This window comes from Carcharhinus amblyrhynchos, chromosome 4 (assembly GCF_965287045.1).
Source record: "Carcharhinus amblyrhynchos chromosome 4, sCarAmb.v2.hapA, whole genome shotgun sequence".
NCBI classification, from domain to species: Eukaryota; Metazoa; Chordata; class Chondrichthyes; order Carcharhiniformes; family Carcharhinidae; genus Carcharhinus; species Carcharhinus amblyrhynchos.
The window spans coordinates 78,922,190-78,936,208 of NC_137327.1; the positions used below are offsets into that span (position 1 = coordinate 78,922,190).

Genomic DNA, 14,019 nt, shown 5'->3' on the forward strand with positions numbered 1-14,019 from the left:
AGAGAGGGGATTAAGGGTTATGGGGAGAGGGCGGGAATGTGGAACTGAGCCACGACAGATCAGCCATGATCTTATTGAATGGCGGGGCAGGCTCGAAGGGCTAGATGGCCTACTCCTGCTCCTATTTCTTATGTTCTTATGACAGACACCATTCTGTGAGACTTGGACAAGACAAAGAGGCAAAGTTAAAACAGTTAACAACCTTACTTATCTCTCATTCTTTGTCAGATACCTCAGACTATAATGTTCATTCTTCTTAACCTGAAACATTTCAAACTTGGTGAAATGAGAACCTGGAAAAGCAGACTGCAAAACCTAGGGTGTAATTTTAAATGTCAGTAGAAAGTCAATTCTTCTTGGGTTTGAAAAAACATCTAAAAACTGATCCATAAATCTTCTTGAGAATTTTAAATATCTACCTAGCGTGACTTTATATGTTTAAGAATGTGGATACCTAATGCTCCTTACACTGTTTAAGCATTTATGTGTGATTGCTGGAAGCGGTGTTGTGAGTATGCTTGTAACTACAAATGCATTAAATTGTCTGTGGTCAGAAGAAATGAAAACTTTAGACAGGAAGCAGTCAGGTTAGAACAGTGACTGCAGCAGCAGATTGTAGCAAGGAGTCTCTTTATAAATAATATTTTGGGCATTTTCTGACTGTGAAAACAACAGAAACTAAAACCTTTCCAAATTATAATTCTGTTCTTTATTTCCTTAAATAATTCATTGTCACAAATTGGGTTAAGTAGGTTTGTTTTATTGAGATTTCTGAACCAGACTCAAGGTAATCCATGAGGATACTCTCTTTTAGTGGAAATACTCCCTAATTATGTTGCATTCCACTGTCCTGATCTTTGCACCCTTTGTTTAATGGAAACATCATTCAGCTCAAGGATTGAACGGACAGTTCATTTGTGCAGCAATGCACCAATGCGATATCTGATCCTCACAATGCATTGGCCAATGTTGGGGGACCCAAATTCTAGGTGCACCGACTGGTGTCATTCCAAACCAATAACTCAATATCCCCTTGTTAGATATTCTATGTTTTTTTTGGAATTGTAATGAAGCTTTTAAGCATTAACTAGTTCTCACACTTTAAAATGTACAAAGATTCCAAATTGACCAAATCCACGTATTTTTGTTCACTGGCACTGGAATGCAAAAACAGATGGGGATGCACCCAAAACTCTCTTTTATTAGCAAGTTGGATAAAGGATTCTACCTTAAAATGTCAATGAACTAGTCCCTGCAAGTTAATACATTTCTAGATTTAAAAATGAGGCACAGCATTTGGGAATGGAGGTTAATTTGCCAAACACATCACAGCAGACAACACCATATTTTGACTGTGTAACATTGTTGGATTGTTTACAGAACATGACCGCACACTTAATACTATAACAGGTGAAACAATGCTCTCTGCTGTCTGTTTGTGGACTTTTCCCCTCCTTTGTAAAATACTTCAAAAGTTTATGAAGAGCTTTTTAAATGTGAATGGTTTCTACATTTATGTATCCAAACTGATCATTAAAAAGGAAATAATCAATGCAATATGGCCAAGAATGTTATCAAGATTCTTGGGAAAATACCTTCCAAATTATTTTAGTGTTCAAGTCAAAGTTTGATCTGGATATAAAACATTTGCTTGTGACTTTATATCGCTCCCTGATATCCGTAAAATTCACATAATCTGAAAATGTAAAGCGCCTTTTTTTCATCTCTCTCTTAATGGAGTGCTCTCTGTACATAATCCTGGGTATATGGCTGGGTCATCCTCACAAGCTCTGAAGTCCTTGCTGTGGTTGTTAAAGTGTGACAGTTACTTGGGCCATATTTCCAACAGGCGGCCCTCCAGAGATGTGGCCCCCGAGCAGCATCTGCCCCGCCATCTCTACTGGACTCCCTGGACCTGGGCCATGGGGAGCCAGGCAGCCATCAGACTGAGCCAACTGTTTCTTGGTCATCTTCCGTTCCTTTGCCCTCCGATTCTGGAACCAGATTTTCACCTGAGTGAAAACAGAATTAAAACCATAAAAACCTATTCCACAGGTGGAAAATGAGCAAGGATTTTTTTTTACAAGAGAAAGAAGTTCCTTGTGTTTATTTGGGAAGCTTGGATCGGGAGAAAGCCATTCAACTCGTTGAGACAAGTCCACTGGTCAACCAGACATGCATTTAACTATCTACCTGCCTTGATTCCCTAATCCTGAATGCTTTTGCTTGCGAAGCTATCAGTCCCAGTGTTGAGATTTTCATAGCCTCAGCAGCTTCTCTGGAACAGAGAGCTCCAGATTTCCACTATCCTTTAGCGCAATATCACAATCTGGATTTTTAAAATTCATTTGTGGAACTTGGGCATGGCTGGTTGGCCAGCATTTATTGCCCATCCTTAGTTGCCTGAGTTGAGAGACAACCACATTGTTGTGTCTCTGGAGTCACACGTTGGCCAGACCAGGTAAGGACGGCAGATTTCCTTCCCTAAAGGACATTAGTGAACCAAATGGGTTTTTCCAACGATCAACAACAGTTTCACGGTCATCAGTAGATTCTTCATTCCAGTTTTGTTTTAATTCCACCATCTGCCGTGGTGGGATTTGAACCCCAAGTCCCCAGATCATTAGCTGAGTTCCTGGATTAATAGTCTTAATGATAATACCACGAGGCCATCACCTCTCCAATGTTTAAATGCACCTCACATTAAGTCTTTTTTGTTTATAAACTGTGAATATCAGTGGAAAGGTCAGCATTTGTGGCTCATCCTTTTTTTTGCCTCTGGACTGACTGGCTTGCTACACAATTTCAGTGAGTCATTGTGATTCAACCATCATTACTGTGGATCTGGAATCACATATAGAGCAGACTAGGTCTGGATGGCAGGTTTCCTTCCCTGAAGGGCATGAATGAACCAGGCAGGTTTAAAAAAAATTGAAGTTAAAGTTAATTTATTAGTCACAACTAGGCTTACATCAATGCTGCAATGCAGTAACTGTGAAAATGTTCTGGCTGCCACACTCTGGCACCTGTTCAGGTACACTGAGGAAGAATTTAGCATGGCCAACCCCTAACCTGCACATCTTTGACAGTGGGAAGAAACCAGAGAACCCAGAGGAAACCCACACAGACATGGGAAGAATGTGCAAATTCCACACAGATAGTGACCCAAGCTGGCAATCAAACCCAGGTCCCTTGCTCTATGAGGCAGCAGTGCTAACTACTATCCGCCAATTGTCAATTGTTCAATTCAATGTTAATCATTGCTGAGTCAAGTTTTCAATTTTAGATTTTGATTAATTGAACTGAAATTCCATCAACTGCTGTGGTGAGATTTAAATCTCTGCGTTATTAGTCTGGGAGTCTGGATTACTAGCTCAATAGGCCACCAGCTCCCCCTTATACTGCAAAGCTGCAGCTTTCAAAGAAACACAGCAAAAGACTTCAAGTGTTGGATATTCTGAAATGAAAATAGAAAATGCAGGAACTACATATGGTCAGTCAACATTTGGCAGCAAAGTGGCACAGTGGTTAGCACTGCTGCCTCACAGCATCAAGGACCCAGGTTCGATTCTGGCCTTGGGTGACTGAATGTGTGGGTTTTCTCCCACCGTCCAAAGATGTAGGGTTAGGCTGATTGGCCATTGTATATTGCCCCTTAGTGTTAGGGGACTAACAGGGTAAATACGTGGGGCTACCGGGATAAGTGCCTGGGTGGGATTGTTGTTGGTGCAGGTTCCATCGACCAGATGGTCTGCTTCTGCAATGTAGAGATTCTATGAAAGAAAGGGTTAATGTTTAGTGTGTGAGAGCTAAGCATCATTAACTTTCTTATTCTTCCACTGGCCCGGCACATTTCTGTTTTCATTTAAGAAACACAACTTTCGTGAGTATGTCCCCACAATCTGAAATTATATTTTCCCACAAAATCCACCTCTTGGATTGTCTTTGGTAACATCCACCTGCTACCCATTCTTTAATCTTCACCCCGTCATTTCCCCCCCCCCCCACCCCCACACTACTTTTGTACCCTCTGCTAAAGGCGCAAACTGTTGATTTATTTTCTTATGTTAAGAGTCATACATGAGCTTCATAGGGACAAACGTTGCAAATAGCGAATAAAGTTTCCAAATAACTCTTTCTTGGCAGAAGGGGTATTGCTTCCTAGTCATCGCTATATATCAGTAGATTAGTCACGAGAGTGAAACTGATCAAGTGGGTTTATCTGAGGAACTCAGGAAGTTAGGGGCTGAGGGAGGTCACATTTCCTCAGCAATACTGAGCGAAATCACACCGTTCTTCCTTTAAAAAAAGGAAACGCAAGCAATATGGGATTTTCAGAAATAAGGTTAGAAAATTATGGAATGCACTGTAGATGTGCCTGGACATTTGCCGGAGTTGAGGCTCGGAAGAAGCAATGACATGAGAATGTTCAACGGCTACAGACTTCGTGGGGAAATCAATGATGAAAATTAGAATAATATCACAGAAAGAAATTACAATCTGGCAGGAGGAGGGGGCATCTACAAAGATCGCCACAGATTTCATTACTCGGTATTGTGTTAACGAACCTGTCTTTCTGAGAGTCCCAGAATGGTGGCCAGTTCGGATTTTCTCTTGATAGTTATGTACCTGTTGTAGTGAAATTCCTTTTCCAGCTCAAGCCTCTGATGATCTGTGTAAACTACCCTGTACTTGTCTTTTGTCCGGGTTTTACCTGTAAAACGATAGCGAGGAACTTTAGAGCAATATGATGACGAACCCAACCAACCCAAATCTGAAAGCGAGAGTGCCTCTTTCATTTGACCATCAGGCTCTAACTGAACACTGTGTTTTGTTTTTAAGTGCTAGCATTAATTGTTGGCCATCTATTGTGGTTATTGTCGATGCAGAGTCGATGGGCCGAATGGGCCTTTTCGTGGCTATCCGTTACACGCATCAGTGGGATTCTAGTATTTCAGAATAAGATGCTGTATGCAAGCCATGTACTAAACCTGTCTTTCCCTTGGCCCGTTGAATACTCAGTTTGTACGATTTTGACAAGGACTCATAAAACAACTGAAGGGTCTAGTAAAACTGGATTTCGCAGTCTTGAAAGTTATTCATACGAATTGACCAACTAATTAGCATTGTTAATTGTGGCTATTCTTGTCAACATTAAAATACCTCGCCTGTGAAAACTCTTAAAAATACTTCCTCCCATTCTTAAATTGTGTTGAAGATACCCAGTAACTTGGAGTATTATCTCTTAATAAGTATATTTTGATATATGCTAACAGAGAATATTCTAAGTTTTGAAATTGTCGTGTTCAAGTATCTGTAATGATAATAAGTGAAGCGAGCACATTTTTAAAATAGCCCTCACACAGAAACTGTCAAATGAAAGCTTACAGTTATCAATTAATATCCTACACTTTTCTAAGACTTTCGAGTCAGCCATGTTTAAATTGGGGACATTATTTATGTTCACTGAACAGCATAAAGTGATTACAATTCATTGAATTCTTCATCCCTCTTGTCATTGCTGGCTTACGAATTTCTCGATACAGTTTAAAAAAATTCAGCGCCTTATGTACGCCTGCAATTCGATATTTACCTTCCCAGATAAGTAAATTCTCAAAACAAGATGTAGTTAAGTGTGCAAAATGACACTTTCATGCAAGTGTCAGTTTCGACAGCTCTGCCCTCCATCATGTCTCTCTCCAGTTTCCCAACGGCAATGAAACATTCCTGTTCAGGCCGATTTCCAGCTGACCGGTGCTGCGACCGCGACTTGAAAAGCAGAAATTGCAAACAAAAAATCTACCTCAAACATTACATAACTGGAAAGAAAAGCAAATAGAATGAAGTCACAGGGATCCAACGAATGATAGAGGAGCGGACACGTCTGCATGTATCATTGTGTACCGACCCATTCTATTCCCATGCTACCATCAGTTCTAGTTTAAAGTGTCATGTGCAATGTTTGGAATTTCATTGTAAACGCTTTCGGGAAATGAACGAAAAAAGTCTCAAATTAATTCTTTAGTTCTTGTCAATGTCTGCAGCTCGGTCACAGAGATGGAAAGGTGGGACAGGGCTACCTTTATAGAACATAGAGCCGCTCGGGCAAGTTAACAACGCGGTATTCATATGATAAAGCGAACACACTCCACACAAAGAGCTACAAGCCAATTTTACAAAAGGGTGGTTTTCTAGTAGCTGGATCACAGGGCAATCTGTTTGATTTCCTTTCGCATAAACAAATGGCGGCACCCACTTTCATCTTAAAAGCATCTTTTTTGTTCTGCCTAAAAAAACATCGAAAATGAAAGCTGCCTTTTACCTGAACGTCTCCAGGACCCGAAAGTACACAAAGAGTAGGAGGGAACCAAACTTTGTGCAAGGGAAATGTTAACTTTGATCCGAGATTCAAGTCCGAATCTGTATTGCAACCAATGGTAACAGAGGAAGTAATAAACAATTTTGCTCAATTTAATTGTAATATTAATCTTCATTTTGTTTCACGGGCCACCTTCTGATTTACCCGTTTTGATCGATACGTGGAATATAAGAATCCATATTAAATGGCTTATTTTACTCAATTGAATCCGAACCACATGTTCGTAAAAAGTGTAGCGTTTGGATGAATGGCCCAAATACCGATGAAATGTGAATTTACTGAGAGCATTAGTTCTTTAAGTAACATCCTTTGCATTTATTTAGAAGTATACAAACTATATTCAAGTTACTAGAGATGTGTTCAGGATCCAGAAAATGTTGCAGTTCATTCATTTCTCTGAATGATTCTTGAATGTCTATTATGTCTTACGTGTTGAGCGGCTTCCAGCCAGGGCACTGTTCTTGTTCGCCTGACCAACAATATATGTCTATAAGAAGTAGAGGTTGTTGTTGATCATTGATCCCATTCCAAATGGACCAACATCACTGCATTAAGGATTTAAAAAGGCAAATAGAAAATCTACCAACTTTTATTCTTTTCAACTTGATGATCGGTTCTTTTCCAGATGCCGATGGGACTTGCTGTTCCACTATAACCTCATTTTCTATCGAGTTTTGTTTAGCATTTGGAATTTTATTTATTTTAATATTGTTCACTTGTTAAGAGCAGGCTGGTTTAACATGGTTCACACACAAATGCAAATCACTCAATGCTACATGTGTTTAATTCCAAGCGTCTTATAAATCATTTCCAATCGCAGCCTGTTGATCAAATCAGAAATAGGTTTGTTTTATAATTGACTTGCACACCCAGGTCACAGATAAAACATATTTGCATTTGAACAAAAATTGACCTGTCTTGCGGGTGTGCTAAGGGTTAAAATTCAACAGGTTATACGGAGCCTATGTAAATATGACCTCGGTTTATAACGTGGCCATCCGCACTCGTATTATTCACCTTGGTAATAAAATTCAGGAGACATTGCGAGTCAGACAATGCTACAAGGACAAGATTCATTATTTATTGTGAAAATCGTCACCCTTTCCGGTAATATAAAGCGGCCATGTTCCCAGATAATGAGGCGTTAGGAAGCGTAACAGGGCGCATATCAAAGCCAGCGAAGTGTTGAAAGGCATGCCGCCTGAATATGACAAATAACAATGTGGTGACTGAAGAAACGGGACCTCACAGCTAGTTTACAGGATGGCAAATTAGTATTCAAACCGAGACCGGCGCCTGGCTACATTCCCACCTCTTGGAATTTGTATGGGATTCTATCACTGGAATCTGGGAAATGAGTGCTTCTGTCTCTTAAATTAAAAGAAGTTTGATTTTGTTACACTGGGTAAAAACCGTTTTTTTCTAAAAAAAAACCCCGCGCGACTAAAATGACCAAGAGATTTATTTAGCTACATAAATATATTATGAACTGGAACACCAAATTCTGGAGGGAGAGTTAACATGGAACTGGCAATGAGGAAAAAGGTGGAAGCCAACACGTTATCTAGGACTAACACTGGCAGCTTGCGAAGGGGCACCCAGGTTTGTTCACACACTCTGTAACCTCTGTGTAACCTTACAAGTGGAGCACAGGGTTTAGTCCTCACATCCAGCCTGACCCTTCACAAAGCAGGTCTGAAGCTAACACCTTCCAGTTCACTCACTGGCCCTAAAACCTATTCACAGTCAAGCTGATTATTTATGTTTGACACTGAGGTTCGATGTGTTTCTGGAGTATGTGGAAGTAATGTCAATTTACTGGCTTGTAACTGGTCCTCGAACAATGAATGGGGCAACGCCGAAGCGCTCTAACGAATTGTTTTGTGCGGCCTCTGGCATTTCAACCTTGTGAAATAACATTTACAATAGTCACGGCCAGATCCCATCATTTTCCCAATTCTATTTGCCGAAGCGGACCAATCTGAAACCCTCAAAGTATAGAACCTGGATTGTTGTTGCTTGTTGTTATGAACTAGGAGCAGTAGACCATTCGGCCCCTCCAGCTGATCCGCCATTTGACTTGATAGTAATCTGTATCCGACCCACCCCTATAACCCATCATCTCCTTGCTTATCAAGAAATCTCCACCTCTCTATTTTAAAAGATTCCCTTCCACCACCTTTTCAGGAAGAGAACTCCAAAGATTGCCCACCCTCTTGAGAGAAATATATTTCTCATCATTTCCGTTTTAACTGGGCGGCCCCTTATTTTTAAATAGTGACCTTTAGTTCTAGATTCTCCCTCAAGAGGAAGCATCCTCTCCATTCACTAATATCCAACAATGAACTGGCTTCAAATCATAATGTTTATTTTCTAACTCTTTCCAAAAATGATTAATAAACAAGTAGCAAACCAAAGACCTGGGCTGAAGTAGAGTTTGGACTTCAAATGTAGGATGCTTTAGTATCTTACCAAGTGGTTAATAGACGGGGTTGCAAGATAGAGCCGCCTGTATTTTGTTCCTATATTACTAAAACGAAATCAATCCATTCAGCCTGGTGCAAAACATTGGTATAAAAGTAGTTAGCACATTAATGTTCAGTATTTGTTCGATGTGCTTCATCCAGTAAGCCTTTAGACATTGTTGACATCTCCTCAGTGGCCTGGAGAGCGGATGTGTAGGCGGTAGTACATGGAGTGGCGCGCTTTCCCACGCAGAGCCTGGCTGGCAGCATGAGAAAGGTGTTTCGTACAGTCACACTGTGGTGGGACACACGAATGGCTTGGCCCCGGCCTTTCATGTCCTTTAACAAATTAGGTGGTAGGTATCACTTAACTTTCCCATTCAACCCAGTTCAATGGAGCTCCGGCCCTGACCCTATTTAGTATCCAGCAATCGGTAAGGCGCAGCTTCATGCTGGCTACACTTGCATCAGTCCTGGTGGGTTTATTTTTCAATCTCGACCCTGTATTTGCCAATTATTTTACATATTGCGAAGTTGAAGTTAATGACACTTCAATATTTCGCCAGTAATGCAATTACACACAAAAGAGATCTGCAAACGAAAAGACCAATTTCCTGCCCGCGCAATTTCTCTCTCGTGAAAGAGTCTTGGCCAAATCCCAGAATGTGGAGCTTAAAGCTTACCAGACTAACTAATTTTGCTGCACTTAAAATACAACAGCAAGCCGAGCTGTGAAAGTGTATCATACGTTGCCAGACAATTAATACAAATATTTCCTACACATTGCATAGCAAACTTGAGAGATAAAACGAACTTCTATAAACTTTTCAAAAGGACCCTTGTGCGAATAACATAGAACTATGCCGAAGACACCAATCATCATCGTTCTTCAATCGCAGACTCCAATACTACAGAAAGCCAAGAAGGAATCAGTGCAATATCCTTCTAGAAATGGAGATTTGGCGTATGCATCAATAGTTTCAGTTAAATATAAAGGCTGCAAGCTGACAATGTTTGTACTGATCATTAGTTCACTGTACTCCTTGGTGAATCTACTGTTTAAAATGAAGTTGCCTTACTTGTGATCTGAATGTACTTAACTTGGAGACTTTCCGAGGCTTGGAGAGTTCTTACCTGCAGCAGAGATCTGTGCCGTTTTCTTCATCCATTCATAAGGATTGCGCCTTTGGCTATTGGGTGAGGTTTGACCCCCTGAAGTTGCATCTAAAGGAGGAAGGATTCCTGCCGCTGAGGGGTTCAAGGCATTATAGTCAGGCGAACTGTAAGGAACCTGCCCTGGAGTAGAGTTACTTATCGGCACTGGCACTGTGTTCGATGGACCGGGCCCATAGGAACTCCAGTCCTCCCTTGGTGGACCATAGGGAGAGGTCCAAGACACCGAGGTTTGGGGGTGATTTTCCATATTAGGCACATGATATCCCGCGTACTCCGTGTACTGTGGAGGAGAGACGAAGTTCTGTGTGGATAAATTGATGCTTGGTCGTCGAACGGGCCCTGGGTACATGCTTACTTCTTTATCCAATATATAGCCCACATACATGGCTAGGGTTAGGGTTCGCGCACATGCTGCAGCCAGATGCGGCTGCCTACTCGGACTGGTATTGGTCTGGTAAGGCTCATGCTGAACTGCCCCTATGGCACATGATTAACCATTGTTTACAGGATCTTGCTACTAACGGTGTACCACATGCGCCGCAACGTCATTGCACCGCCTGGCCACCTATTTGCATTCAAATCATTTGGTTTTTTTAAACACACCTTTCTGCGCTGGGGCACTTCATATAGCCAGCTATAGTCACAAGTATTAAAGAAAATCACACGCCACCCTTGTATCCATGAGTTTAGACACATTGCAGAGTTGAAATCTGACCTCGAATGTAATATTACCAAGTTAATATAAAACCAAGAAAACATATCGAATGCTTCAATGGCATCAGTCCGTCAAAAACCAATGATGTACAAGATTTTAACCTAAGATGCATGCGTTCACTCTTGAGCACAACTTGCATGGAGTACTTTGAATGGCTACCCACATCTGCTGATTCACGATTTGCTGAAATTGGACAAGAAATTAAAAAAGGTGAAAATAGTTTTTTTTTAACAGAATAAGGACCATCCGTCTTGTTTTATTTATACATGGGAAAAGAAAACAAAGCAATAATTTGAGATTCCAGCACCCGCAGTATTTTGCTTTTATAAATGGAACTATTCATTAGAAAGGATTCAATTGTGCTATTCAAGTGTGCGCACCAACATGTATTATCTCATCTCAGGAAACTGCTTCAAGGCAAATTTAATCCTTATCCTCCAATGTTGATCAGGCTCATCGGGACATCTAACGGTATAAATTTCCGCCTAAAATTATCTTTAAAAGTGTAAATTCAAACTGGTGTGAGATGACCTTTGGGATGTGACCAAATCCAACTATTTTTAGGATTTTGTTTACCAAATTGACGTGCAGCTGCAATTCTTCCAACTTTTAACACGAAAAATCCCCACGGGAAAGGGACGCTGTCCACCAAAGCTTTTCAGATTGTTATGCAGATGAGAGCCAAGTCCATTTGACACAACTATTGACGGCACGAAGAGGTGCAAAGTATCATGAAGCGGTTTCTTCACGCGAGGTGGATATTACAGTGGAAAACCCTTCACAGTGACAGCGAAACCACTTGTTAAACCCAGCCCAGCTCAAAGGAAATGTGTATCTGATCAAGGCTTCACTTTCCATCTGAATAAGTACGCTTTACCTATACCACGCACTGTGCTGTTACGCTGAGAAGGACTTACTTGGATCCGGGCCTGAATTTAAGGTTGCATTTGTATTCAAGCGTTGGTTTAAGATTAAGGGATTAGAAGTACGATCTGCAAATGGCGAAACTTTAGTTGTACTGCCCTGGTCTACGCAGGAGATAGTTTGGTGTTTGCTTGTTTACAAATGGGCGGAGTCTGCTAAATCTACATTAAAAATGCTTTTGCCAAATCCTTTGCCTTCGGCTCTAAAGTGCCCAATTGGACAAACTTTTGATCACTTCCTGAATTCCGATTGATATTAGACTGGAGATACATATATTAGACATGGAATGGGCTTGGTAATTATGCAAATTGTGAGCACATACTTAGCCGGAAGCTTTGAGTGAGATATGAAAGTATAAGGAATGGTCAATATCTCCTTAATGAATTTCCAGTGTGACATAACTGTGATAAATATTTCTGTTGTTTCTGATTGCTTCTTGTCTCTTGTAGTTTGCCTTCAAGATGCATATTTAATTTTGTTGCTGAATGGTTTAGTTTAGTTTTTAAAAATTTATTAATTAGTGTCGCAAGTACATAGAACATAGAACATAGAACATTACAGCGCAGAACAGGCCCTTCGGCCCACGATGTTGCGCCGACCAGTTACAAAAACAATGACCCACTAGCCTATACCAATCCCTTTTCGTCCATAAACCTATCCAGAGATCTCTTAAACGCCCCCAAACTAGACGCATTTACAACTGCAGCAGGCAGGGCATTCCAATCCCTCACCACCCGCTGGGTAAAGAACCTACCCCTGACATCCGTCCTGTAGCTACCCCCCCTTAATTTAAAGCCATGCCCCCTCGTGCTAGCTTTCTCCATCCGAGGAAAAAGGCTATCACTATCCACCCTATCTAAACCTCTAATCATCTTATATGTTTCAATAAGATCCCCTCTTAGCCGCCTTCTTTCCAACGAAAACAACCCTAGATCCCTCAGTCTCTCCTCATAGGACCTCCCCACCATACCAGGCAACATCCTAGTAAACCTCCTCTGCACCCTCTCCAACGCCTCCACATCCTTCTTGTAATGCGGGGACCAGAACTGCACACAGTACTCCAAGTGCGGCCGCACTAGAGTAGTGTACAGTTGCAACATTACACTGCGACTCCTAGATTCAATCCCCCTACCAATAAACGCCAAGACACCGTACGCCTTCTTGACAACCTTATCTACTTGATTCCCAACTTTCAGGGATCTATGTACACACACACCTAGATCCCTCTGTTCATCCACACTATTCAAAGTCCTCCCGTTAGCCCTATACTCGACACATCTGTTGCTCCTACCAAAGTGAATTACCTCACACTTCTCCGCATTAAATTCCATCCGCCACCTCTCGGCCCAGCTCTGCAACCTATCTAAGTCTCCCTGCAGACTATGACACCCTTCCTCACAATCTACCACACCTCCAACTTTGGTGTCATCAGCAAATTTACTAATCCACCCAACTATACCCTCATCCAGATCATTAATAAAAATTACAAACAACAGTGGCCCCAAAACAGATCCCTGAGGCACACCACTCGTAACTGCACTCCATGATGAATATTTACCATCCACCACCACCCTCTGTCTCCTATCTGATAGCCAATTCCTGATCCAACTTCCTAGATTACCCACAATCCCATACATCTGCATTTTCTGCAGAAGCCTACCATGGTGAACCTTATCGAACGCCTTACTAAAATCCATGTATACCACGTCAACTGCCTTACCCCCATCCACCTCTTTGGTCACCTTCTCAAAAAACTCAATAAGGTTAGTAAGGCACGACCTACCTGCTACAAAACCATGCTGACTATTTCTAATCAATTCATTACACTCCAAATAACTATAAATCCTATCCCTAATAATTTTTTCTAAAACCTTGCCCACAACAGAAGTAAGACTCACCGGTCTATAATTCCCGGCAAAGTCTCTGTTCCCCTTCTTAAACAATGGGACAACATTCGCTATCCTCCAATCCTCCGGGACTACACCAGAGACCAATGACGACCTGAAGATCTGAGCCAGAGGCTCTGCAATCACCTCTCTAGCCTCCCAGAGAATCCTAGGGTAGATCCCATCCGGACCAGGGGACTTATCTATTTTCAGCCCCTCAAGAATTTCCAGCACATCCTCTTTATCAACCGTAATACTGTCTATTTTACACCCCTGCAACCCAATGTCCTCCTCAGCTATATTCATGTCCCCCTGCGTGAACACCGAAGAGAAATATTGGTTCAATACTTCTCCAATCTCCTCCGGTTCCACACACAACTTCCCCCTGCTGTCTGTAACTGGAGGCTTACATTAACATTAAGTAGGCTTACATTAACACTGCAATGAAGTTACTGTGAAATCCCCGAGTTGCCA

The 14,019-nt window shown here is 41.5% G+C and overlaps 1 protein-coding gene across 1 annotated transcript; it reads right to left on the minus strand.

Annotated features, from left to right (window-relative positions):
* Nucleotides 1–1,811: 1,811 nt before the first annotated feature.
* Nucleotides 1,812–10,405, minus strand: cdx4 (caudal type homeobox 4). The gene is made up of 3 exons (XM_080188197.1): nt 9,979–10,405; nt 4,569–4,714; nt 1,812–2,012 (listed from the first exon to the last, which is right to left on the minus strand). The coding sequence occupies exons 1-3, from the start codon at nt 10,403–10,405 to the stop codon at nt 1,812–1,814; spliced, it is 774 nt and encodes a 257-aa protein (XP_080044323.1).
* Nucleotides 10,406–14,019: the final 3,614 nt, after the last annotated feature.

What these genes read in the sequence shown, in the direction of transcription:
- cdx4 (XM_080188197.1), bottom strand. Translation starts at nt 10,405, where the DNA reads ATGTATGTGGGCTATATATTGGATAAAGAAGTAAGCATGTACCCAGGG. An exon ending in GGCACAGATCTCTGCTGCAG is followed by an intron (nt 4,715 to 9,978) that starts GTAAGAACTCTC and finishes ATCGTTTTACAG; the next exon opens with GTAAAACCCGGACAAAAGAC. An exon ending in TGGGACTCTCAGAAAGACAG is followed by an intron (nt 2,013 to 4,568) that starts GTTCGTTAACAC and finishes GTTTTCACTCAG; the next exon opens with GTGAAAATCTGGTTCCAGAA.